Raw genomic sequence first — 27,030 nt, 5'->3', positions numbered from 1 at the left:
CTCTGGGCACCCGGGTGATGTCCCCATGGGGACCCAGGCATCTGGGGCTCCCCCTCTCCTAAGGACCCAGGCGGCCGGGTATCCCCCTCTCCCAGGGACTCCACCATCTGGAGTCCCCCTCCCATGGGGACCCAGGCATCCAGGTGGGGGCTCCCCCAGGTGTCTGCTGGGGCTTCTTTGGGCATCCAGATGATGTCCCCAAGTGGACCAGGTGTCCAGGGCCCCTCCCTCGCCCAGGGACCCAAAGGTCTGGGTGCTCCCCGCAGGGCGGGGTGGGTGGGTGGGCGCACCGACGTTCTGGCGGGCGGCGAGGAAGCGGGCGGGCTCCTTGACGTTGTCGGCCAGGAGGAAGGCGCCTTCCTCGAGCACGTCGAGCAGCATGGTGGCCGTGTGCGCCTGCTCCGAGCCGTTCATGTCGCGCCACGACTCCAGCGCCTCCGGGCGCAGCAGGTTATCCACCGCCTCCACCACCGCCTGCGGGCACCGCTCAGCCACGCCCCTCGGCCACGCCCCCACCAACCCCACTGCATGCAGGCACCGATCGGCCACGCCCCCGCGGCGGGGACACGCCCACACCCCCAACCAACTCCGCCACTACCTGCAGGCACCGATCGGCCACGCCCCCCTGCGGCGGGGCCACGCCCCCACCAAGCCATTTGCATGTAGGCACCGATCGGCCACGCCCCCATGCGGTGGGGCCACGCCCATGCCCCCCACCAATCCCACTGCATGTAGGCACCGCTTGGCCACGCCCCCCTGCGGTGGGGCCACGCCCATGCCCCTCACCAACCCCACTGCATGCAGGCACCGATTGGCCACGCCCCCGGCCACGCCCACCAACAGCCCAGCCTGGACCCATTGCTCTGACCCCCAGCCCAGCGACCCCCAGCCCCATGGCACTGCCCCGACCCCCAGACCAGTGACCCCCAACCCAGCGACCCCCAGCCCCACAGCCCTGCCCTGACCCCCAGCCCAGTGACCCCCAGCCCCACGGCACTGCCCTGATCCCCAGCCCAGCGACCCCCAGCCCCATGGCACCGCCCTGACCCCCAGCCCAGCCCAACCTTGCCCCACGGCACAGCCCCCTGGCGCGCCCGGCCACGCTCACCTTGATGTAATCCTTGCACGTCCGCTCCCGCTTGTGCATCTGTGCCGGGGTGGGGGGAAAAGGGGCATCAGGCTGGGCGGGGGGTACCACATCCGAACCCCCCCAACACCCCCCAGACCCTCTTCCCAAATGGAGAGGGAATGATCCCTGGTGGGATGGGCAGGGGGGAGGACCCCAGTGTCTGGGGAACCCCAGCATCCAGGTCACCCCAGCAGCCAGAGGACCCTGGCATCCGGGAGACCATGGCATCCAGAGGACCCCGGTGTCCTCGGCACCCTGGGGTCCTGCGCACCCCGACATCTGGGACACCCCCACAACCAGGACACTCTAGCAACTGGGGGACACCAGTGTCCAGGGGACCCCAGTGTATGGGGCATCCCAGTATCCGGAGACACCCGTCTGCAGGGAGACTCTGGCATCCGGAGGACCCTGTCAGCCGGAGGACCCTGTCAGCCAGCACACCCTGTCAGCCGGAGAAGCTCGGCGTGCAGGGCACCCAGCATCTGGAGGACTCTGGTGCCTAGGGCACCTCGTCATCTGGAGGACCGTGGCATTTGAGGGACCCCAGCATCTGGAGGATCCTGGTACCCAGAAGACCCCGTCACTCGAGAGACCCCGTCATCCAAAGGACTCTGGTGTCTAGGGCACCTCATCATCTGGAGGACCCCGGGATTCAAGGCACCCATCATCCAGAGGACCCCAGTGTGCAGTCCACCCCATCATCCGGAGGATCCTGGTACCCAGGGAACCCCATCACCCGGGAGACCCCATCATCCAAAGGACCGTGGTGTCTAGGGCACCTCGTCATCCAGAGGACCCCAGCTTTCGAGGGACCTCGTCATCCGGAGGACCAAGGGGTGCAGGGCTCCCCGTCATCTGCAGGACCCCGGCGTTTGGGGGAGCGCAGTGTCCAGGAGACCTCATCATCCGGAGGACTCCACCATCTGGGTCACCCCGTCATGCAGAGGGCCCCGGCGTCCGGGCCGCACCTTGTTGTAGTTCTTGCCGGCGGACTCGCGCTCGACGGGCCGCAGCGCCTGCAGCTGGGCGTCCAGGATGTCGAGAAGCTGCTCGAGGAGGCGCACGGAGGAGCTGACGTCGCCGGCGTAGATGGGCCCCCGCGTGTGCCGCGCCAGCTCGCTGGCGATGTTTGCCGCGTTCTCCCCGCTCTTGATCTGGGGGGGGGGTGGGGGGGTCAGCATCAGATCCCCCCCCCCATCCCTGCACCCCAGAACTGCCACCGCAGGGCCACCGGGAAAGGGGGGGGCTGCTGGGGTCAACCTTCAAGCGAGGATCTCCCTGCTCTAGGGTGTCCCTCAGGGATGGGGACGCCCTGAGTGCCCCCCACACCCAGCTCTGGGGTAGGGAGAGGGGTCTCGGGGGTCCCAGGCGGGATGGGAACACTGAGTGGTTTGGGGGGGTTCTTGGGTGGGGGTGGGGAAGGTTCTGGGGGTCCCAGAACCCTGGGCATGGGGTCCCTGGATGGGGGTCCCCAGGGTGGGGAGGGTCCTGAGGGTTCCCTGGAGAGGGTCTTGGGCTGGTCCATGGGGTGGGCAGACTCCTGGGGGTCCCAGGGCCCTGGGCAGGATGTCTGTGGGGTGGGGAGGGTCCTGGATGTCCTAGGGCCCTGGGCAGGGGGTCCTGGGGTGGGGAAGGTCCTGGAGATCCCTAGAAAGGGTCTTGGGGTGGTCCCTGGGGTGGGGAGAGTCCTGGGGGTCCCCAGAGGGGATCTTGGGGGGTTCCCCAGGGTGGGGCTCCCAGGGTCCTGGGGGCTCCCATTGGTCGGGGGGGGCTTGGAGAGGTTCCCATGGCTTTAGGGAGTCCCTGGCGGGGGGGTCCCTAGAGGGGTCTCCACAGTGGTGAGTGTCCCCACGTCCCGAGGGGGTCCCTGGGGTGGGGGAGGTCCCAGGAGCGGTGAGGATCCCTGCCCAAGGGGAGCTCCTGGGGATGTTCCAGGGGACTCCCAGGGGTGGTGAAGGTCCCCTGGGGTCCCAGCTGGGGGTCCCAGGGGGATGAGGGTCCCGGTACCTTCTGGGCCACCTGGTTGACCCAGGGGCTGGTGCAGTTGCTGAGGTCGGGGCCGCGCGGGTTCCACACGCCCAGGCCCAGCAGGCACTGGAAGGAGGCGATGCCTGGGGGGCCGGGGGTGGGGGGGGGGTCAGCTGGGGCCATGCGACCCACAGCCCCCCATAACCCCCCTCAGCCCCCCCCCCCGCAGGTTTCCCATGCCTGGCCCCCCACAGGCACTGGAAGGAGGCGATGCCTTGGGGGTGGGAAGGGGGGATCCCTGTGGCCCCCCCCAGCCCTCTGAGGCCCCCTGTAGCCCCCCTGCCCCAGCTCCATGCCCCCCAATGTGCCCCAAACCCATAGGCACCCCATAGCCCCCCCATACCCCTCTCTCCCATGTCTTCCCATGCTCCCTGGCCTCATAATCCCCCAATACTCCCCCAGCCCCATAGCCCCCCCCAGCCTCCATTCCCCCTCCCCCATGCCCCCCCCAATACCCTCCCAGCCCCATAGCTTCCCTATATCCCCCATGTGCCCCCAATACTCTCCCAGCCCCATAGCCCCCCCATGCCCCCTCCCCCATGTGCCCCAATATTCCCCCAGTCCCATAGTCCCCTGTACCTCCATGTCCCCCTCAACACCCTCCCAGCCCCATAGCCCCCCCATAGGCCCCCATATCCCCTCCTCCATGTGCCCCCCCAGTGTCCTCCCAGCCCCGTAGCCCACCCCGTAGCCCCCCATGTGCCCCCCAATGCCCTCCCAGCCCCATAGCCCACCCCGTAGCCCCTCATGTGCCCCCCAATGCCCTCCCAGCCCCATAGCCCATCCCGTAGCCCACCCCGCAGCCCCCCATGTCCCTCCCCATGTGCCCCCCAATGCCCTCCCAGCCCCGCAGCCCACCCCACAGCCCCCCCATGTGCCCACCCAGCCCCGCAGCCCACCCCGCAGCCCCCCCATGTGCCCGCCCAGCCCCGTAGCCCACCCCGCAGCCCCCCATGTCCCTCCCCATGTGCCCCCCAATGCCCTCCCAGCCCCGCAGCCCACCCCACAGCCCCCCCATGTGCCCACCCAGCCCTGTAGCCCACCCCGCAGCCCCCCATGTGCCTCCCCATGTGCCCCCAACGCCCTCCCAGCCCCGTAGCCCACCCCGTAACCCCCCATGTGCCCCCCCAATGCCCTCCCAGCCCTGTAGCCCACCCCACAGCCCCCCATGTGCCTCCCCATGTGCCCCCCCAACGCCCTCCCAGCCCCGTAGCCCACCCCGCAGCCCCCCATGTCCCTCCCCATGTGCCCCCCAATGCCCTCCCAGCCCCGCAGCCCACCCCACAGCCCCCCCATGTGCCTCCCCATGTGCCCCCCCAACGCCCTCCCAGCCCCGTAGCCCACCCCGCAGCCCCCCATGTCCCTCCCCATGTGCCCCCCAATGCCCTCCCAGCCCCGCAGCCCACCCCACAGCCCCCCCATGTGCCCACCCAGCCCCGTAGCCCACCCCGCAGCCCCCCATGTGCCCCCCAACGCCCTCCCAGCCCCGTAGCCCACCCCGTAACCCCCCATGTGCCTCCCCATGTGCCCCCCCAACGCCCTCCCAGCCCCGTAGCCCACCCCGCAGCCCCCCATGTCCCTCCCCATGTGCCCCCCCAACGCCCTCCCAGCCCCGTAGCCCACCCCCCAGACCCCCCCCCCCGCCCCCGTACCGCGGGTGCCCTTGGGGCAGGGCCGCTCCACCACGACGCCCTGCTGCGCCGCCGGCCACTGCACGCGCCGCACCTCGCGCGCCTCGCACAGCCGCGGGGGGGCGCCCTGCGCCGGGGGCGGCGGCGGCGGCGGGGGCGGGGCGGGGGCCGCGGGGGGCGGGCCCGGCGAGCCCCCGGCCCCGCCCCCGGCCCCGCCCCCAGCCCCGCCCCCGCCCCCGCCGCCGCCGCCGGGGGAAGCGGGCGCGGGCGCCGCCGCGGGGCCCCTCGGGGTGGCGGCGGCGGCGGCGGCGGCGGCCGCCGGGCCCGGCCGGGCCGTCAGCGGGCCCCGGCGAGCCGTGGGGCTGGGCCCGGGCGCCGCCGAGCTCCGAGCCGCCGTGGGCCGCGCCGCCGCCGCGCTGGGCGCCGCCGTCGTCGCCGGGCCTGCGGGAACGGGGTGGGGGGGGGGAAGGGGGTCACGGAGCTGCCCTCGAGAGGGAGGGAACTGACCGGGACCCCCCCCCCACACACACCCTGAACCGGAGACCACCTGGAGCGGGTTCCCCGGCCGAGACCCCCCCCCCCACCGGGACCCCCCCTACCCTGGACTGGGTTCCCCTTCACGCTGGACCGGGACCCCCGGCCGAGACCCCCCCCCCACCGGGACCCCCCCTACCCTGGACTGGAGACCCCATGGACTGGGTTCCCCTTCACGCTGGACCGGGACCCCCGGCCGAGACCCCCCCTCCCACCGGGACCCCCCCTACCCTGGACTGGGTTCCCCTTCACGCTGGACCGGGACCCCCGGCCGAGACCCCCCCCCACCGGGACACCCCCCCCCCATGGATCGGGACCCTCCCACCCTGCACCGGGACCCCTGGCCCAGACCCCCCCACACCGGGACCCCCCCTACCCTGGACTGGAGACCCCATGGACTGGGTTCCCCTTCACACTGGACCGGGACCCCCGGCCGAGACCCCCCCCCACCGGGACACCCCCCCCATGGATCGGGACCCTCCCACCCTGCACGGGGACCCCCTCCATGGACTGGGGCCTCCCCGCACCGGGACCTCCCCATGGATTGGGACCCCCCCCAACCCTGGACCAGACCCCCTGCCCAGACCCCTACCATGGACCAGGGACCCCCACCCTGGACCAGGACCCCCTCCATGGACCAGAGGACCTCTCAGGACCCCCAGGAGCTCCCCCGACCACAAACCTAGACCCCTGGGGCTCCCCCCAAAGGGACCCAGGCATCTGGGGTGCCCCCCATCAAGCAGACCCACACCCCTGGGGCTCCCCCCAAAGGGACCCAGGCATCTGGGGTGCCCCCCACCAAGCAGATCCAGATCCCCAGGGCTCCCCCCAAAGGGACCCAGGTGTCCGGGACACCCCCTCCCCAAACCCAGACCCCTGAGGCTCCCCCAAAGGGACCCAGGCATCCAGGGCGTCCCCCACCAAGCAGACCCACACCCCTGGGGCTCCCCCCAAAAGGGATCTAGGTGTCCAGGATGCCCCCCCCCCAAACCTAGACCCCCCCGGGGCTCCCCCCAAAGGGACCCAGGCATCTAGGGTACCCCCCATCAAGCAGACCCACACCCCTGGGGCTCCCCCCAAAAGGGACCCAGGCATCCGGGATGCCCACCCCCAAACCTAGACCCCCCAGGGCTCCCCCCAAAGGGACCCAGGCATCCAGGGCATCCCCCACCAAGCAGACCCACACCCCTGGGGCTCCCCCCAAAAGGGACCCAGGCATCTGGGATGCCCCCCCCAAACCTAGACCCCCCCCAGGGCTCCCCCCAAAGAGACCCAGGCATCCGGGTCATCCAACCCCCCCCGAACCCAGACACCTGGGGCTGCCTCCATCCATAACCGCGGGACCCCCCCCCCCAGCCTCCCAGGCACCCGAGCCGGCGGCTCCTCACCGGCGCCGGGATCGGGCGGCCCGAACTCGAGGCCGTAGCGCACCACGAAGTAGTTGTTCCACACGTAGAGCTGGTTGTCGCGCGGGTTGTAGGCCACCGACGAGACGTACTGGTAGGGGTTGGGGAAGGGCAGCCCGGCGGGCTCCTCGCGGTTGGCCCGCGTGTTGAAGGCGTAGGCCACGCGGTTGCCGGCCGCCTCGCTGTCGTCGTCGGCGTAGACGCTGCGCACCACGTAGAGCACGCCGCACGCCATGAAGGCGTTGGAGGCGGCCCGCTTGTCGTAGGCCGTGTCCCAGGTGCCCTCGAAGCGCAGCGTGTAGGGGTTGAGCTGGCTCACCACCAAGCGCCCGCCGTTGCCCTCGGTGGCGTAGATGACCCACAGGCCTTCCTCGTCCACCGCCAGGTCGATGTCGCTCTTGCCGCCCCAGCGGTAGGGCGACGTGTCGTGGTAGTTGGCGGCGCCCACCACCGTCTCGCCGCTCTTGATGCGGGTGCGCAGGTCGTACTTGACCACGTTGCGCGTGCGCTCCTTGTTGTAGAAGACGGCGCCGTCGTAGACCACGAAGCCCGTGCCGTCGACGCGGTTGGGCAGGCGGTAGGTGGTGGTGTGGCGGGCGCCCACGTAGTCGGCCCACGAGGCGTACTCGGTGAGCGTGTCGGTGCGGTACGGCACCCAGGGCATGACGTAGATGCGGTCGCCCGCCTGCAGCGGGTCCTTGCACCAGGCACCCGCCTGGTGCTCCGACTCGTGGGTCGAGGTGGCCTCGCCGATGCGCTGTAGCGTGCCCGGGCACACGAAGACTGGGGGGGGAGAGGGGACGGGGGGGGGACATGGGGACGGACACGAGGACGCGGGAGCAGGCGTGGAGGCAGACGTGAGACGGACACGAGGACGCGGGGATGGACACAGGGACGTGGGGATGGACGCAAGAGCAGAGGGACAGACGTGGAGGCAGATATGGGGACGCAAGGCAGACACAAGGCCATGGGGACAGACATGGGGACACAGGGGCGGACACAAGGCCGTGGGGACAGACATGGAAGCAGACACAACGACACAAGATGGACATAAGGATGTGGGGACAGACACAAGGACACAAGATGGATGCAAGGCCATGGAGCCAGACATGGGGACAGAGGAACAGACACAGGGACACGGAGACAGGCACAAGGCCATGAGGACAGACATGGGGACACAGGGACAGACACAGGGACACGGAGACAGGCACAAGGCCATAGAGACAGATGTGGAAGCAGACACAAGGACGTAAGAGGGACATAAGGCCATGGAGATGGGCACAGGGACATGGGGACAGACGTGGGGATACAGGGACAGCCACAGGGACATGGGGACAGCCACAAGGCCATGAGGACAGAGGAGCGGACACAGGGACATGGAGACGCACATGGGGACACAGGGACAGACACACAGACAGCCACAAGGCCATGGGGACAGAAGTAGGGACAGACACAAGGCGGACACGAGGACACGGGGATGAATGTAAGGACACACGGGGACACAGGGAGGGACATGGGGACGGACACAAGGACATGGGGATGGACACAGGGAGACACAGAGGCGCAGGGACAGACGTGGGGATGCAGGGACAGACATGGGGATGGACACAGGGACGGATACAAGGACGTAGGAACACACATGGGGACATAGGAGGACACAGGTGGGGACATAGGGGGACACGGGGGACACAGGTGGGCCGGGGACGGACACGAGGACACAGGTGGGGACATAGGGGGACACGGGGGACACAGGTGGGCCGGGGACGGACACGAGGACACAGGTGGGGACATAGGGGGACACGGGGGACACAGGTGGGCCGGAGACGGACACGAGGACACAGGTGGGGACATAGGGGGACACGGGGGACACAGGTGGGCCGGGGACGGACACGAGGACACAGGTGGGGACATAGGGGGACACGGGGGACACAGGTGGGCCGGAGACGGACACGAGGACACAGGTGGGGACATAGGGGGACACGGGGGACACAGGTGGGCCGGAGACGGACACGAGGACACAGGTGGGGACATAGGGGGACACGGGGGACACAGGTGGGCCGGGGACGGACACGAGGACACAGGTGGGGACATAGGGGGACACGGGGGACACAGGTGGGCCGGGGACGGACACGAGGACACAGGTGGGGACATAGGGGGACACGGGGGACACAGGTGGGCCGGGGACGGACACGAGGACACAGGTGGGGACATGGGGGGGGACGCGGGGACAGAGGAGACACAGAGAAGTGGGAGAGAAGAGAGAAGCGGTTCATGAGCGGCCCCAGCCGGGGGGGCCCGACCCCTGGGGTGGGGTGGGGGCAGAGGGGACCCCAACCCCGGGGGGGGGGACATGGGTGACCCCAGAGGGGACACGGGTGACACCGGAAGGGGAGGGTGTCCCACGGTGGGGAGGGGGGAGGAGGGAGCAAGGCGGTGGAGGGGGGAGAGGAAGGAAGGGGGGGTCCCGGGGGGGGGACACCCCTGTCCCCCCCCACCAGCAGCAGGGTGGGGGGGGTGGCAACAGCCCCCCCCCACACAGAGGGCCCAGGTGTCCTGCCCCTCCCTACCCCAAAACCCTCCTCCTGGTGGGCGGGGGGGGGGGAGGCCCTGCTATGGGTGCTGGGGGGGGGCAGCTCTCCCTGTGGGTGGGGGGGGGACCCTGAAGTGGGGGCCCTAAGGTGGGGGGGGCCCTGCAGAAACCGCCCCCCCCGCCCCGCGCCAGCCAGGGTTGATCGAACGGCGACATGATGGAGGGATTTGGGGGGGGGGGGACAAGGAGGGGAGGGGGGGGGACACACACGGCTGCCCCCCCCGCACGGGGGGGTCGGGGACGCGGAGGGGGACGGGGACACCCGCGTGCTCCCGCTGTCCGGCGCCGGCTGCAGAGAGGCTGGGGGAGAGAAACGGGGGGGTTAGCGCTGCAGGGAGAGAAAGGAAGGGGGGGGACATGGGGGGCGCCCCCCCCCTCGGGGCAGAGACCGACCTCCCCCCCCCCGCGTCTCTGTGCTGGGGGAGGGGGGATGTAGGGGGAGGGGGGACAGGGGGTGCCCCCCCCACCCCCGGCCGGGCCAGCTTGGGGGCCCCGGAGCCTTGGTTCCCCCCCACCCAGGGACTCGCTAACACCCCCCCCCCCCAAGGGGACCCAGGTGTCCGGGTCCCCCCTGACCTCACTAACCCCCCCCCCGGGGGACCCAGGCATCCGGGTCCCCCCCACTAGGACTCACTGTACCCCCCTGAGGGGACCCAGGCATCCGGGCCCCCCCCCCCAGGGGACCCAGGCATCCAGGTCCCCCCTCGAACCCCTCGGCCTCGCTACCCCCCCCAGGGGACCCAGGCGTCTGGGTCCCCCCCCGACCCCCTCGGCCTCACTACCCCCCCCAGGGGACCCAGGCATCCGGGACCCCCCCGACACCCTCAGCCTCACTATCCCCCCCCAGGGGACCCAGGCGTCCGGGTCCCCCCCTCGACCCCCTCGGCCTCGCTACCCCCCCCAGGGGACCCAGGCGTCCGGGACCCCCCCCGACCTCCTCGGCCTCGCTACCCCCCCAGGGGACCCAGGCGTCCGGGTCCCCCCCGACACCCTCAGCCTCACTATCCCCCCCCAGGGGACCCAGGCGTCCGGGTCCCCCCCTCGACCCCCTCGGCCTCGCTACCCCCCCAGGGGACCCAGGCGTTCGGGTCCCCCCCTCGACCCCCTCGGCCTCGCTACCCCCCCAGGGGACCCAGGCGTTCGGGTCCCCCCCTCGACCCCCTCGGCCTCGCTACCCCCCCAGGGGACCCAGGCGTTCGGGTCCCCCCCTCGACCCCCTTGGCCTCGCTACCCCCCCAGGGGACCCAGGCGTCCGGGTCCCCCCTGACCCCCTTGGCCTCGCTACCCCCCCAAGGGACCCAGGCATCCGGGTCCTCCCCACCCCCCTGGATCTCCGGGGGGGCCCCAGCCTGGCCCGGCCCCCCCCCCCCACCTGGGGCCTGCCCACGTGTGAGCGTGTGCACACACGTGTGCACCGGCGGGGGTGGCGGTGCCACACACGTGGTGTTGGGGGGGGCTGCGTGTGCCCACGCGGAGCAGCTCTCCAGGCGTGCGTGCCGGCACACGCGTGTGCAGGCGTGTTCACATGGCTGGGCGCACACGTGTGTGTGCCGGGGGGCGGGGCAGCACCACACGTGTCCATGCGTGTGGGGGCTGCGTGTGCCCACGCGGAGCAGCTCTCCAGGCGTGTGCGCCAGCACACGCGTGGGCAGGTGTGTGGTGTGCACACACGTGTGTGCTCTCACGTGTGTTTGCGCGTGAATGCTTGTTGGGCACACGTGTGCACGAGCTTGCGTTGTGCACACGTCTCTGCAGACGTGTTTGTGTGTCGTGCGGGTGCCTCTGCTTGTGCACGAAGATGTGCACACGCGTGCACAAATGCTCATGTGCACGTTAGTGCTTGGTGGTGTGCGGGCGTCTGTGCGCACACATGTGTAGCTCTGTGCAGGCATGTAGTCACATTTGCGTGTTCATGGCCACGCAGATCCCTCTCAGGCGTGTGCACGGCTGCGCACACGTGTTGGGGTGTGTGCTCACATGGACACGTGTGCCCACACGTGACTGCACGCTTGCACACCAATGGCCGTACCTGCAGGTATGTATCTGCGTGTGTTCGTATGTGGCAGGCACACAGATTGTCACGTGTGCAGCTAGGTGGTCATGTGTGTGAAGGCGTGCTCCCGTGTGCGTCCGGGCACACACACGTGTGCCCACGGGTGCACGTGTGCCCCCCTGCCCTCCCCCACGTGTGCGGTCCATGCGCGCTGGCGCCTCCCCGTGTGTTCACACGCAGCCGCGTGTGCCCACCTCCGGCCACGCGTGCAGCCACCCCAATGCACGCGTGGCCGCCCGCCGCCTGCACGTGTGCACACACGTGTGCAAGCCCCTCCCCACGGCAGCGCCCGCTGCGCCCCGCGCCCGGCCCCGGCACACGCCATGGGCACGCTGCCCCGCCGGTGGTTGCCACGCTCTAGGGCCCGGGAGCACACACGGTCATGCGTGCACGCCAGCTGCGTGTGCACAAGGGCTGCGTGTGCACCAGGGCCCGGGAGCACACACGGTCATGCGTGCACGCCAGCTGCGTGTGCACAAGGGCTGCGTGTGCACCAGGGCCCGGGAACACACACGGTCGTGCGTGCACGCCAGCTGCGTGTGCACAAGGGCTGCGTGTGCACCAGGGCCTGGCAGCACATACGGTCGTGCACGCACCAGGACTGCGTGTGCACACCGGAGCTGTGTGTGCATGCCAGCTGCGTGTGCACAAGGGCTGCATGTGCACCAGGGCCCGGGAGCACATACAGTTGTGCGTGCACCAGGGCTGCGTGTGCATGCTTGCTGCGTGTGCACCAGGACCCGGGAGCACATACAGTTGTGCGCGCACCAGGGCTGCGTGTGCATGCTTGCTGCGTGTGCACCAGGACCTGGGAGCACATACGGTCGTGCGTGCATGGGGGCTGCGTGTGCACAAGGGCTGCATGTGCACCAGGGCCCGGGAGCACGCACGGTCGTGTGTGCACTAGGGCTGTGTTTGCACACCGGCTGTATGTACACAATGGCTGCAGGTGCACGAGAGCTGTGTGTGCACGAGGACGCACGAACACAAATGGCCGTGCGTGCATGAGAGCTGCGTATGCAAGATGGCTGCGTGTGCGCAAGGGCTGCGTGTGCATGAGGGCTGTGTGTGCACGAGGGCGCATGAGCACGAACGGCCGCGTGTGCACGAGAGCTGCCTGTGCATAAGAGCTGCGTGTGCGCGAGGGACCTGTGAGCAAACGACGGCTGCGTGTGCACAACGGTCGTTTCTGCACGGGGGGGCCCGTGAGAACATATGGCCGTGCGTGCACAAGGGCTGCCTGGACACGAGGAGCATGTGTGCACGAGGGCTGCATGTGCGTGCACAAGGGCCGTGCACACACAAGGGCCGGGTTTGCACAAGGCCTGCGTGTGCAGAACGACTGCGCGCACGCAGGGGCCACGCGTGCACGAGGGCTGCGCGTGTGCACGGGCCACACGCACGCCAGGGCCGTGCACACAAATGCATGGTGCTTGCACAAGAGCTGAGCACACCTGCAGCCTGTGCACACCCGCAGCCTGTGCACACCCGCAGCTTGCGCACGCCTGCGGCCGGGGCACACCAGGCTGTGTGCGTGTCGGCCTGTGCATGCTCGCAGCCTGTGCACGCCTGCAGCCGGTGCACGCTGGCATCTGGTGCACACCAGCAGCTGTTGCACGCCTGTAGCTCGTACACACCTGCAGCCCGTGCGAGCCAGCAGCCTGTGCACACTGGCAGCCGGTGCACACCCACAGCTGGTGCACGCTGGTAGCCGGTGCACACTTGCAGCCAGTGCATGCCCACAGCCTGTGCACACCTGCAGGCCGTGCAAGCCGACTGCCTGTGCACACCTACAGCCCTTGCACACCTGCAGCCAGTGCACACCTGCAGCTGGTACACGCTGGCAACTGGTGCACACCTGCAGCCTACGTGCACCCGCAGGCAGTGCACATCCACAGCCCGTGCACGCCTGCAGCCCGTGGCCTGTGCACACTTGCGGCCTGTGCACACCTACAGCCCGTGCATGCTGGTAGCCAGTGCACGCTGGCAGCTGGTGCACACCGGCAGCCCGTGCACACCTGCAGCCATTGCACACCCGCAGCTGGTCCACACCCACAGCCCATGCACACCTGCAGCTGGTGCACACCCGCAGCCGGTGCACACCTGTGGCCAGTGGACACCCGCAGCTGGTGCACACCCGCAGCCATTGCACACCCGCAGCCGGTGCACACTGGCAGCCGGTGCATGCCTGCAGGCATTGCACACCCGCAGCCATTGCACACCCGCAGCCGGTGCACGCCCACAGGCATTGCACACCCACGGCCGGTGGACACCCACAACCGGTGCACACCTGCAGCCGCTGGACACCCGCAGCTGGTGCACACTGGCAGCCGGCACACACCCGCAGCCAGTGCACACCCGCGGCCGGTGCACACTCACTGCCATTGCACACCCGCAGCCGGTGCACACCGGCAGCCGGTGCACGCCCGCAGGCATTGCACACCCGCAGCCGTTGCACATCCGCAGCCGGTGCACGCCCGCAGCCGTTGTACACCCACAGGCATTGCACACCCGCAGCCGGTGCACAGCCGCCGCCGGCGCCCGGCGGGGGGGGGGAGGCGCAGGGGGGCCGGGGGGGGGGGCGGTGGCGGGGGCGCCCGCGGCGCGGGCGAAGCGGCGGCGGCGGCGGCGGGGAGACTCACAGGTCGGGGCCGGCGCGGCGGCCCGGGCGGGCGGGCGCGGAGCAGGGAGCGGAGGCGCGGGACTCCTGGCGGGAGGAGGAGGAGGAGAGAGAGACGTTAGGGGCCCCCCCGGCCCCCCGGCCCGGCCCCGGCCGGCCCCGCTCCTGGGGCACCTGTGGGAAGAAGCCGCCGTCGCCCCGGCCCGGCACAGAGAGAGAGAGAGAGACGCGCGGGGTCAACCCTGGCTGCGCCCCCCCGCCCCTTCCCCCCCCCCAGCCCCGGCCACCCCTCTGGCAGTGCCCCCCCCCTCCCCGGAGCTGCCCCTATGGAACTGCCCCCCCCCAGAGCCCCCCCGCTATGGAGCTGCTCCCCCTGGAGCTGCCCCTATGGAGCTACCCCTATGGAGCTGCTCCCCCTGGAGCTGCCCCTATGGAGCTACCCCTATGGAGCTACCCTTATGGAACTTCCCCTATGGAGCTGCCCCTATGGAACTTCCCCTATGGAGCTGCCCCTATGGAGCTGCCCCTATGGAGCTGCCCTTATGGAGCCGCCCTTATGGAGCTGCCCCTATGGAGCTGCCCTTATGGAACTTCCCCTATGGAGCTGCCCCTATGGAACTGCCCCCCCGTAGCTGCCCTTATGAAGCCGCCCCTATGGAGCTGCCCCCCCTGGAGCTGCCCCCCCACCCCGGGAGCTGCCCTTATGGAGCTGCCCCTATGGAGCTGCCCTCCCTGGAGCTGCCCTTATGGAGCTGCCCCTATGGAATTGCCACGATGGAGTTGCCCTCCCCGGAACCGCCCCTATGGAGCTACCCTATGAAGCTGCCCTCCCTGGAGCTGCCCCTATGGAGCTGCCCCCTCCCCCCCCCCAGGAGCTGCCCTTATGGAACTGCCCTTATGGAGCTGTCCCCATGGAACTGCCTCCCCGGAGCTGCCCCCCCCCCCCCCCCAAAGCCATCCCTATGGAACTGCCCCTATGGAGCTGCTCCCCACCCCCCCAGAGCTGCCTCTATGGAGCTGCCCCTATGTAAGTGCTCTCTCTGGAGCTGCCCCTATGAACTACCTCTATGGAACTGCCCTTATGGAATTGCTCCTATGGAGCTGCCCCTAGGGAACTGCCCCTACAGAGCTGCCCCCCCCAGAGCTGCCCCTATGGAGCTGCCCCCATGGAATCTCCCCCCGAGCTGCCCCTATAGAACAGGCCCTATCGAATTGCCCCTACAGAGCTACTCCTGCTACAGAACAGCCCCTATGGAATTGCCCCTCCTTCAACTGCCCCCCCCCTCACCAGAGCTGCCCCTATTGAACTGCCCTCCCTCCCGAGTCACCCCTATAGAACAGCCCCTATGGAACTGTCCCTATGGAATTGCTCTCCCTGGAGCTGCCTCTATGGAGCTGCTCCCCCATCACCCCTACGGAGCTGCCCCACCACCTGGAGCTGCCCCTATGGAACTGCTCCCCCCCAGAGCTGCCCCTATGGAATTGCCCCCCCCGGAGCTGCCCCTATGGAACTGCTCCCCCCAGAGCTGCCCCTATGGAACTGCCCCCCACCCTGGAGCTGCGGCTATGGTACTGCCCCTATGGAGCTGCCCCCCTGCAATTGCCCCTATGGAGCTGCTCCTGCCGCAGGATTGGCCGGGGGGAGGATTTGGAGGCCTCTCGGGGGGGGGGTCTCCCTGTCTGAGTAGAGGCAGGGGGGAGGAGGGATTTAGGGGGGGTCTCGGGGCTCTTTGGTGCCCCCCGGCCCCTCCCACCCCTGCCCCCCCTGTACTTACGGCGATGCCCCCCCGGGGGCGACCCCTGCCCCGGCCCTGCCCTGGGGGGTCCCGCTGCTGGGAGGGAGCAGGAGGGGGGGACACAGGGAGGGGGACACATGGGATGCCCCGGCCTGGCCCCCGCCCAAGGGGTCTGTGGGGGGTCCCTAGGGTCCCTCCAAGGGGCCTGGGAGCACCTTGGGGTGCCCCTGGGGTCCCACCAGGGGGCTAGGGGTCTTCTGAGGGGTCCTGGGGGGATCTAGGGGCACTTTAGGGTGTCCTGGGGGGGCTCCTGGGGTCCCTCGAAGGGACCTAGGGGGTCTCACAGGGAGTCTGAGGGCACCCTGGGGTGTCCGGGGGGATATTGGGGTCTCTTGAGGGGACTTGGGGAGGTCTTACAGGGGTTTGGTGGCACCTTGGGGTGTCCCAGGGGATCTTGGGGTCCCTCGAGGGTACTTGGGGACACCTTGGGGTGTCCTGGAGGCCTTGGGGTCCCTCAAGTGGACCTGGGGAGTCTCACAGTGGGTCTGAGGGCACCTTGGGGTGTCCTGGAGGGTCTTGGGGTCCCTCAAGGGGACCTAGAGGGTCTCAGAGGGGGTCTGAGGGCACCTTGGGGTGTCCCTGGAGGCCCTGGGGTCCACACAGGTTTGGGGACCCTGGGGGCAACCTGGGGTGTCCTCTGGGGTGTCCCTGGGGGCTCTTGGGGTCCCTCGAGGGGATGTGAAGGTCCCCAAAGGGATCCTAGAGGCACCCTGGGGTGTTCTGGGGGCATCTTTTGGGGGAGGGTGACACTAATTAACCCCGTAGAGCCAGCCCTTCTCATTAGCACTAATTGGGAGGGGGGGCTGTGCTACTTACATTATTAATTATATTACTACTAACCCCCCCGGGTGGAGGGGGGTGTTTAACCCCTTCCTGCCCCCTGTGGCTCATTAGCAGCATCAGTGCTAATGGGGACCCCCAGCCCGGAAGGTGGGGGGCGGGGGCGGGGGCGAGGCCGGGGGCAATTGGTGATGGAGGGGGACAAGGGGGGTCAGGTTTTGGGGGAAGGATGGGGGATTTGGGGCAGGATGGGGAATTTTGGGGGTCGGGGGGATTGGGGGTTCAGGATCAGGGGACTGGGGATTTGGGGGGGTTTGGGGGTGAGGATGGGGGATGTTGGGGTTCAGGGGTGGGATCGGGGGTTGGGGCAGGATCAGGAGAGGGGCATTGGGGATTTGGGGGGGTTTGGGGGTGAGGATGGGGGATGTTGGGGTTCAGGGGTGGGATTGGGGGTTGGGGGAGAATCAGGAGGGGGGATTGGGGATTTGGGGGGTTTGGGGGTGAGGCTGGGGGATGTTGGGTTTCAGGGGTGGGATCGGGGGGTTGGGGGGCAGGATCAGGGGAAAGGGGGGATGGAGCTGTCGGGGATCAGGGCAGGAGTGGGGGGGTTTGGGGGGGTCGGGGATGTCAGGGCTCAGGGGTGGGATCAGGGGGTGGGGGGTTGAAGATGTCAGGATCAGGGGGATTTGGGGGGCAGGATCAGGGTTTTGGGGGTCGGGGATGTAGGGGGGATTTGGGGGGCAGGATCAGGAGAAAGGGGGGATGGAGCTGTCGGGGATCAGGGTAGGAGTGTGGGGGTTTGAGGGGTTGGGGATGTCAGGGTTCAGGGGTGGGATCGGGGGGTGGGGGGTTGAAGGTGTCAGGATCAGGGGGATTTGGGGGGCAGGATCAGGGTTTTGGGGGTCGGGGATGTAGGGGGGATTTGGGGGGCAGGATCAGGGGAAAGGGGGAGGGAGATGTCAGGGTTCACAGCAAGATTGGGGGATTTGGGTCATCGGGGATGTCGGAGCTAGGGGCAGGATCGGGGCATTTGGGGGGTCAGGGATGTCGGGGTTCAGGGCAGGATCGGGGGGATTTGGAGGTAGGATCAGGGGTTTTGGGGGGTCAGGGATGTCAGGGGAATTTGGAGGGCAGGATCAGGGGAAAGTGGAGATGGAGATGTCAGAGTTCAGGGCAAGATCGGGGGATTTGGGGCATCGGGGATGTCGGGGTTCAGGGCAGGATTGGGGAGGTTTGGGGGGTTGAGGATGTTGGGATCGGGGGGATTTGGGGGGCAGCATCAGGGGCTTTGGGGGGTTGAGGATATCGGGGGGATTTGGGGGCAGGATCTGGGCATTTTAAGGTCTGGGGATTTTGGGGTGCAGATGGTAGGTGTGGGGCTGCGGGAGGGTGTCGGGGTGCAGGGAGGATCGGAGGGATTTGGGGTGCAGGATCAGAGGCATGGGGCGCGGATGGGCATGGGGTCAGGATTTGGGGAGGATCAGAGGGTTTTTGGGTGCAGGATTGGGGGACGGGGGCTGTCAGGTTTGGGGGAGGATCGGGGGATTTTGGGTGCAGGACTGGGCGTTGGGGGTGTTGGGATGGAGATGGGGGGATGTCAGGATTCGGGGAGGATCGGGGGTTTCAGGGTGCAGGATTGGTGCGACAGGACAAGGTGTCAGGATTTGGGGAGGATCGGGGGTTTGGGGCACAGGATTGGGAGGATGGAGGGGTGTTAAGATTCGGGGAGGATTGGGGGGATTTGGGGTGCAGGATTGGGAGGATGGGGGGGTGTCAGGATTTCAGGGAGGACCGGGGGATTTGGGGTGCAGGATCGGCGGGACAGGGTGGGGTGTCAGGATTCGAGGCAGACCAGGGGGATTTGGGGTGCAGGATCAGGAGGATGGGGGGTGTCAGGATTCAGGGAGGACCAGGGGGATTTGGGGTGCAGGATGAGCAGGATGGGGGGTGTCAGGATTCAAGGCGGACCGGGGGGATTCTGGGTGCAAGGTCGGGGTGTCAGGGTGCACCCGGGGGTGTCGGGGAGCGGCCGGGGAGGGTCGGGAGGGTTTGGGGGGGGGGGGGCCGGGCGGTCCCAGGGGCCGGAGCGAAGGGTCTTTTTACCTTTTTGTTCCACTTCTACTTTAAGCACCGGAAGAAAAGGCAGGAGGAGAGAGCGGGGGACGGGGACGGGGGGGACGGGGGACACACGGGCGGGGGCGAGAGAGGAGACAAAGAGAAGAGAGATTAAATGGCTTCAGCCCCCCCCAGCCCCGGCCCCCCCGGCCCGGCACTGCCCCGGGGGCCTCGGAGTGGCCCCGGGCTTTGGGGATCCCCCAGCCCCCTGGGGGGGGTCCCTGCCCCCCTGCCCGGGGTCCTCGGGGGGTTTTGGGGTCCCTGAGTCCCCCCCGGGGTCCCTGCCCCCCCTCCTGGGGGTCCCGGAGCCCCCCAGGGTGTTGGGGTCCCCTCGGGGGTCCCTGAGCCCCCCCCAAATGCCCCGCACCGGAGTGAGTGAAGGGGGGACAGATGGATGGATGGATGGATGGACGGAAAGGTGAAGAAATGGCCAGAGGGGGAAAAGAACGGATGGACGCGGAGAGGGAGAAAGGGGCGGATGAACGGACAGACGGACGGACGAGAGGGTGGATGAAAGGACGGAGGGGCTGATAAAGGCCGGATGAATGGACGGATAAAAGGATGGATGGAAGGATGGACAAACAGGCAGAAGAATGAACACACATATGGATGGATAAAAGAATGAATAAAAGGATGAGAACTTGGACAGACGGATAAAAGGATGGAAGAACGGACAGACAGAAGGATGGAGGGAAGGCTGGACAAAACAAGGCTGGACGGACAAACAGATAGGTAAAAGAACGAATGAATAAACACAGATAAAAGAATGAATAAAAGGACAGGCAAATGGGTAAAACATGGATGAACAAACACAACAAATGGATGGATAAATGGATCAAAAGCAGATAAAAGGACGGATGCAAAGACGGACAAAGAAATGGATGAAAGAATAGAAAAACAGACAAAGATGGATGAAAGGACAGATAAAAGCATAGGAAAAAGGAGGGATAGATGAGTAGATAAAAGGATGGAGAAAAACCAGATGGATAAAAGGAAGAATAAACAGATAAGTAGATGGATAAGAGGATGAAAGGGAGGATGGATGGACAAATAAATGGATAAAGAACAGCAAAACAGGCAAAAGGGTGGATGGACAGAGGTGGCAAGAGGATGAACGGATGGATGGACAGAAGGATGGAGAGGTGGAGAGAGGATGGACAGACCAAGCAGATGGCTTGGTGGACAGATGGACAGGCAGACGGAGAGAGGCAGGGATGACAGGAGGGATGGAGGGAGCGATAGGTGGAGAGGGGTAGACGTTGGTGGAGGGAGGGAGGGAGGGAGGGAGGGATGGATTGGTGGAGGGTAGATGGATGGGTGGCTAAGCAGAGGGATAGGTGGAGGAATGGAGGAGTGCATGGAGGAAAGGATGGATGGACAGATGAATAGGGAGAGGGATGGATGGGTGGATGGAGGGATAGACAGATGGGTGGGTGGAGGTATGGACGGATGGATGGACAGATAGAAGGATAGGTAGAGGGGTGGAGGAGTGGATGGACAGTTGGAGGGATGGATGGATGGATGGAGAGTTGGAGAGGTAGAAGAGCAGATGGGTGGATGGAGGGAGGGATAGGTAGGTGGAGGCAGGGATGGACGGACAGATGGAAGGATAGGTAGAGGAGTCTATGGCTGGGTGGACAGACGGATGGAAAGTTGGAGGGAGGATGGGTGGATGGAGGGACGGATGGACAGGCAGATGGACACACGGACAAGTGAAGGAATGGATGGATGGACACATGGGTAGGTGGAAGTATGGATGGATGGATGGACAGGTAGAACGGTGGCACGGGTGGGTAGGTAGATGGATAGAAACACAGAGGAACAGATGGATTGAAAGGTGGAGAGATGGACAGATAGACAGATGGCTAGATGGGATGGTTAGGTGGAGGGATGGATGGATGGGTAGAGGGATGGTCAGGTAAAGAGATGGATGGGTGGATGGAGAAACGGATGGAGAGGCAGAGGAATGGATGGATGGACAGATAGATGGGTAGGAGGAGGGATGGTTAGGTGGAGGTATGGACGGATGGACAGATGGATGGGTAGGTGGTGGGTGGATAGATAGGTGGAAGGAGAGATGGATGGGGAGGTAGGTGGTGGATGAAGATGGACAGATGAAGGAGTGGAGAAATGGAGAGGCAGACGAATAGGTGGAGGAAGAGGGGAAGAGAGGCATGGAGAGAGGGCTGGAAAGAGGGGATGGGGGAATGGAGAGAGGGCTGGAAGGAGGGACGGAGGGAGGGCTGGACGGAGGGAGGGCTGGAAGGAGGGATGGAGAGAGGGCTGCGGGCAGGATGGGGAGATGGAGGGAAGGGGAGAGCGGTGAAGGGCTGCAGGGGAGGGCTGGTGGTGGGCTGAGCTGGGGAGATCCCCGGGTGCCCGTGGGGTCCTGGGGGGTGCACCTCGCCCCGGACACCTGGGCCCCTGGTGGGGGGGGAAGGGGGCAGCGTGGGGGCCGGGGGGGACCCCCGCCCACTCCCCTAACGACCGAGGAAGGAAACGAAGGAGAGAGAGAAAACGCGGCGGCGGCGGCAGCTCCGGCGACGGCGGCGCCTGCGGTGGAGAGGAGGCTGCAAAGGAAGAGTGCGGCCCCCCCGCGGCCCCCCCCACCCCACGTCCCGTTCCCCCCCCCCGCCATCCCGTGTCCCCTGCCCCGACCCCGCGGCACCGCTGGGGCACCCAGGGAGACAGCACGGCCGGCCCTGGCGCGGCGCCCGGCACGCCGCCCACAGGGAGCGGGCGCTGGTGCACAGCGTGTGCTGGTGTATGGGAAGCATGTGCCGGTGCGTGGTAAGCGTGTGCCGACCTGTTGTGATCACGCACTGGGGCATGCTAAGTGTGCGCTGGTGCATGGTAAGTGCACACTAGCACGTCCTAAGCATGTGCTAGTGTGTGCTAAGCATGTGCTGGTGCATAGTAAGTGTGTGCTGGTGCAGGACAACTGTGCACTGGCACATGCTAAGCACGCGCCAGTGCACGATCAGCATGTACTGATGCACGGAAAGCATGTGCCGGTGCACAGTGTGTGCTGGTGCAAGGCACGTGTGTACTGGTGTGTGGTAAGTGTGTGCTGGCACACTGTGATCATGCACCAGGGCACGCTAAGCGTGTGCTGGTGCATACTAAGTGTGTGCCAGCGCATGCTGAGCATGAGCCAGCGCACAGTAAGCACGCACTGGTGCACGGGAAGCGTGGGCCAATGCACAGTACGCGTTGACACATGTTAAGCATGTGCTAGTGAATGCTGAGTGCATCCCATACACAGTACACATGCACTAGTGCACGTCAGCATGTGCCAACATGTGTGCTGGTACATGGCGTGGGCTGCACGTGAGCTAAGCATGTGCCAGGGTATGGTAAGTGTGTGCTGGTGCATGGTAAGCATGCTTGTGCACACTAGGCACGTACTGGTGCACGCAAAGCATGTGTCAGAGCACAAGAAGCGTGTGAAATACACACTAGGGCACAGCGTGTGCCATGCACTAGTTACACGCAACAAGGCGTGTGCCACGCGTGTGCTGGGGGACTGTGTGCATGAGGCACGTGCACAGTTCGTGGGCACTGTGCACATAGTGCGTGCCCGTGTGCACAACCAGGTGCTACGGGTGTGCTTAGCATGTGCTGGACAATGGCTGCATGGGTGTGCAACATGTGCAGAAGATGCGCACCCTCACGTGTAAACATGCACCAGGCATGTATTTGGTGTGTTCAACATGTGCTGGCATGCACTACCTGTGTCTTGTGTGTTGCATGCACCAGGTACGTGCTTAGCATGTGCTGGTGCACTCAGCTAAGCACCAGGCGTGTGTCCTGCGTGTGCTGATGGTGCCGTACATGGATGTGCACCAGTGCTGTGCATTATGCATGTGCTTAGCATGTGCTGGCATGCACAGTCAAGCACCAGGCATGTGCCAGCTGGTTTTGTGCATGGGTGTGCATGCACTATGCATGTAGTTAGTATGTGCGGGTGTGCAAAGTACACGCTAGGTATGCGAGAGCTGGCTGGTGCTGTGCACGGATCCATGCAGTTAGCGTGTGCTACTGTGTCCACCTATGCACCAGGCGTGTGCTTGGCGTGCGCACGGCTGTGTGCAGACGCTCGCACTACGCAGTTAGCGTGTGCTCGCGTGTGCCAGCCAGCGATGCAGGTGTGCGCTCAGCGTGTGATTAGCGTGTGGCCGGGGTGCACCAGGCGCCTGCTCCGCGTGCGTGGCGGGGCCCCGGCGTCCGGGCCGGCCGGGTCTCCCAGCGGGTGCCGCGGGGTAGGGGATGCCGGCGGCTGCTGGCTCGAGGTGGATCCGGAGGCGGCTGCAAAGCAAAGGAGCAGGAACCGGGTTAGATCCTCCCGCGACGGCGCCTGGGGAGAGACGGGGGGGCCCGGGGAGGGGGGGGGAAGTAGGGAGGCAGCCCCCACACAGGGAGGGGGGGAAACAAGGGGTCGGACCCCCAAATTGGGGGGGGGACATGGGGTTGGGACCCTGAAACTGGGGGTGACACAGGAGTTGGACACCCGAATTGGGGGATGGAGTCAGACCCCCAAACTGGGGGGGGGTCGAAACTCCGACTGGGGGGGACATGGGGCTCGAACTCCCAACCGAGGGGAAATGGGGGCACAAGGGGTCGGACCCCCAAATGAGGGTGGGGGGAAGGGGGGTCAGGTCCCCCAAAATGGGGCCCTGGATCGCCCCCCATTTTGGGGGGGAGGACAGGCGAGCAGTCCCCAAACATGGAGAGATGATGGGTGACAGGACACTACGGATGCGGGGCTGGGGGGGCACTGGAGCCTGGCCCCCAAAATGGGGGTGAGCCAAAACCACTGGGTGGGAGGGGGCTGGCCCCAAATGCTGCCCCCCCCAATCATCTCAGGCTGAAGGAGGGACCTTCCCACAAAGCCTTGGGGCAGGGCTGAGCAGGGGCATCATGGCTGCCGGGGATTCCCCCCACCTTGGAGAGTCAGCTAGGCCCTGTGGAGGCGGGACTTCCTCTTTCCCCCAGCCCAGGGGTGGGACTTCCTGCCCCATGGAGGTGGGACTTCCTGTTTCCACCTGGCTCAGGGGCGGGACTTCCTGCCCCATGGAGGTGGGACTTCCTGTTTCCCCCAGCTCAGGGGTGGGACTTCCTGCCCCATGGAGGTGGGACTTCCTGTTTCCACCTGGCTCAGGGGCAGGACTTCCTGCCCCATGGAGGCGGGACTTCCTGTTTCCCCCAGCTCAGGGGCGGGACTTCCTGCCCCATGGAGGCAGGACTTCCTGTTTCCCCCAGCTCAGGGGCGGGACTTCCTGCCCCATGGAGGCAGGACTTCCTCTTTCCTCCAGCTCAGGGGCAGGACTTCCTGCCCCATGGAGGCAGGACTTCCTCTTTCCTCCAGCTCAGGGGCGGGACTTCCTGCCCCATGGAGGCAGGACTTCCTGTTTCCCCCAGCTCAGGGGCGGGACTTCCTGCCCCATGGAGGTGGGACTTCCTGTTTTCCCCTGGCTCAGGGGCAGGACTTCCTGCCCCATGGAGGCGGGACTTCCTGTTTCCCCTTGGCTCAGGGTTGGGACTTCCTGCTTTGCCCTGGCACAAGGGCGGGACTTCCTGCCCCTGCAGAGGCAGGACTTCCTGTTTTGCCCACCTCACTTCCTGTTTCCAGCCAGGGGCGGGGGGAAGCAGGGGGTCACACACACGTGCCAGGGGGGCTTCTCGCACGCCCTCAGACGCCCCTGGCGTTGGGGCACCCCGACCCGCCTCCCCCACGCTCCGGAGACGCCGGTGGGCAGGGCGGCCATCTTGCGGGACACGCCATGGGGCAGAGGGGCTGGGTGCCGTGGGGCGAGGCGGCCCCGGCTTGGGGGTGCCGTGGGGTAGCTGGGGGGGGGGTTTCAGGGCTCAGGGCGGGGTGGGGGGGTGCACGGGTGCTGCGGGTTGGGTGCCGGGGGTGCGTGAGTGCCGTGGGGTGGCGGGTGCTGCGGGGCAGGACTCCCTGCGGGGCACGCAGTGGTCCTGCACCTCGGGGGGCGCCAGGGGGCGGGTGCCAGGGGGCAGTGGGTGCCGTGGGGCGGGTGCTGGGGGGGTGGCGGGTGCCGTGGGGCGGGTGCTGGGGGGGTGGCGGGTGCCGTGGGGCCGTGGGTGCCGGGGGGCGGGACTCACTGTAGGGCACGCAGTCGTACTGCACCTCCAGGTACTTGTAGGTGCCGGGACAGGGGTCGGGGAAGGCGTCGGAGCCGGCCACCACCACGCACTGCGTGCGGTTGTTGCACCTGCGGGGCACGAGAGCACACGCGTGTGCGCGGAGCGGCAGGCCGCACGCGCCGGCACCCGGGCTCGCACGGACTCGCCGGCGCGGCGGGCGCACGCAGGGCGAGGATGCGCGCACGGACGAGGAGCGGGCACAGGTGGACGTGGGCACGGATGCGGTGCGTGCACGTGGGGCACGGACACGTGCACAGACACAGTGTGTACACACATGCACATGGGACGTGGGCACGGACAAGCACACGGACACGGCGTGTGCATGGGTGCACATGGGACGTGGGCACGGACACGTGCATGGACATGGCCTGTGCACGCGTGCATGTGGGATGTGGGTACGGACATGGCATGTGCACATGGGGTACGGACATGGCGTGTGCATGCGTGCACATGGGACGTGGGCATGGACACACGCACGGACATGGCGTGTGTATGCGTGCACATTGGATGTGAGCACAGACACGGGCATAGACATGGTGTGTGCACGCGTGCACCTGCGACCTGAGCACGGACACACGCGTGGACACAGCATGCGCACACGTATATGTGGGACCTGGGTCACAAACACGTGGACGTGGCATGTACATACATGGGTACACGGGTCACAGACAGACATGGCGTGTGCACACGCACATGGCACGCAACTCATGCACACACAGATATGATGTGGGCACGTGCACATGGCACAGCTCGCATAGACACGGATACAGCGTGTGCATGCATGCATGTGGCACATGGCTTGCACGGACACGCACACAGACACAGCACACAGGTCGCAGATGTGCACACGGACACAGCACATGGACACAGAGCGCGGCTCGCACGGACACAGCACATGGCTTGCATGGATGCGCACATGGACATGGCACATGGACACGGAGCGTGGCTTGCACGGATGCAGCACACGGCTTGCACGGATGTGCACACGGACATGGCAGAGGGACACAGAGCGCGGCTCGCACGGACACAGCACATGGCTTGCATGGATGCGCACATGGACATGGCACATGGACACGGAGCGTGGCTTGCACGGACGCAGCACACGGCTTGCACGGATGTGCACACGGACATGGCAGAGGGACACAGAGCGCGGCTCGCACGGACGTGGCACATGGCTTGCACGGACGTGCACACGGCCATGGCACACGGCCACGGAGCGCGGCTCGCACGGACACAGCACACGGCTTACACGGACATGGCACACAGACACAGAGTGTGGCTCGCACGGGCGTAGCACACAGCTTGCACAGACATGCACACGGACACGGCAGATGGACACGGAGCGCAGCTCCCACGGATGTGGCACGCGGCTTGCACGGACATGCAAACAGACACGGCACGCGGCCACGGAGCGCGGCTCACACGGACATGGCACATGGCTTGCACGGATGTGCATATGGACACGGCACACGGACATGGCACATGGACACCGAGCGCGGCTTGCACGGACGCGGCACACAGCTTGCACAGACGTGCACACGGCCACGGCACGTGGCCACGGAGCGCGGCTCGCACGGCCGCACGCGTGCAGGCGTGGACGCGGCCGCAGCACGCGGCTCGCACCGACACAGCTCACGCGGACAGGCCACGCAGCTGCAGCACACGGCTTGCGCACGCGATGCCACGCGGCCACGGCGCAGGACGCATCACACAGGGCCGCGCCGCTCACGCACGGAAAGGCACCACGGACGCGACACGGATGCGGCAGCTGGGCCGTGGGACAAGGGACACGGGTGACTTGCACATGGGGACACGCACCTCACGCTATGGGGACACGGGACACCTGCGGTGGGGACACGGAGGGGGACGCAAAGATGCCCGCGTGTTGTCCCCATGGCCCCGTGATGTCCCATGTCCCCACACCAACCCACGTCCCCCTGGCCCCAAGGTCCCTATGGCATCCTGTGTCCCCATAGCGTCCCATGTCCCCTGTGCCACCCCTGCGTCACCATACTGCCCCATGACCCTACAATGTCCCTGTGCCATCCTGTGTCCCCATGCCACCCCCGTGTCTGTGTACCACCCCGTGTCCTCATGCCATCATATGTCCCCACGCTGTCCTCGTGCTGTCCCGTAGCCCTCTGCCGTCCCGTGTCCCTGGTCCTGGTGACATCTCC

At 67.1% G+C, this 27,030-nt stretch overlaps 1 protein-coding gene across 1 annotated transcript in view; it reads right to left on the bottom strand.

Annotated features, from left to right (window-relative positions):
- The window catches only part of ADGRL1 (adhesion G protein-coupled receptor L1), a 49,221-nt gene that overhangs the window by 15,936 nt on the left and 6,255 nt on the right, over positions 1-27,030 (bottom strand). Inside the window, exons 4-12 of the mRNA XM_068922689.1 lie at positions 24,812-24,921; positions 18,671-18,685; positions 6,711-7,511; positions 5,123-5,229; positions 4,810-4,945; positions 3,137-3,240; positions 2,098-2,283; positions 1,109-1,147; positions 291-474 (exon numbers count right to left, since the gene is read on the bottom strand). Coding sequence (XP_068778790.1) covers positions 291-474; positions 1,109-1,147; positions 2,098-2,283; positions 3,137-3,240; positions 4,810-4,945; positions 5,123-5,229; positions 6,711-7,511; positions 18,671-18,685; positions 24,812-24,921 — 1,682 coding nt within the window. The remainder of the gene's footprint in view (positions 1-290; positions 475-1,108; positions 1,148-2,097; positions 2,284-3,136; positions 3,241-4,809; positions 4,946-5,122; positions 5,230-6,710; positions 7,512-18,670; positions 18,686-24,811; positions 24,922-27,030) is intronic.

Source organism: Struthio camelus, chromosome 31, assembly GCF_040807025.1.
Source record: "Struthio camelus isolate bStrCam1 chromosome 31, bStrCam1.hap1, whole genome shotgun sequence".
Taxonomy (NCBI): Eukaryota; Metazoa; Chordata; class Aves; order Struthioniformes; family Struthionidae; genus Struthio; species Struthio camelus.
Note: the sequence above shows the minus strand (reverse complement) of the source record. Positions and strands in the feature narration are given on the sequence as shown.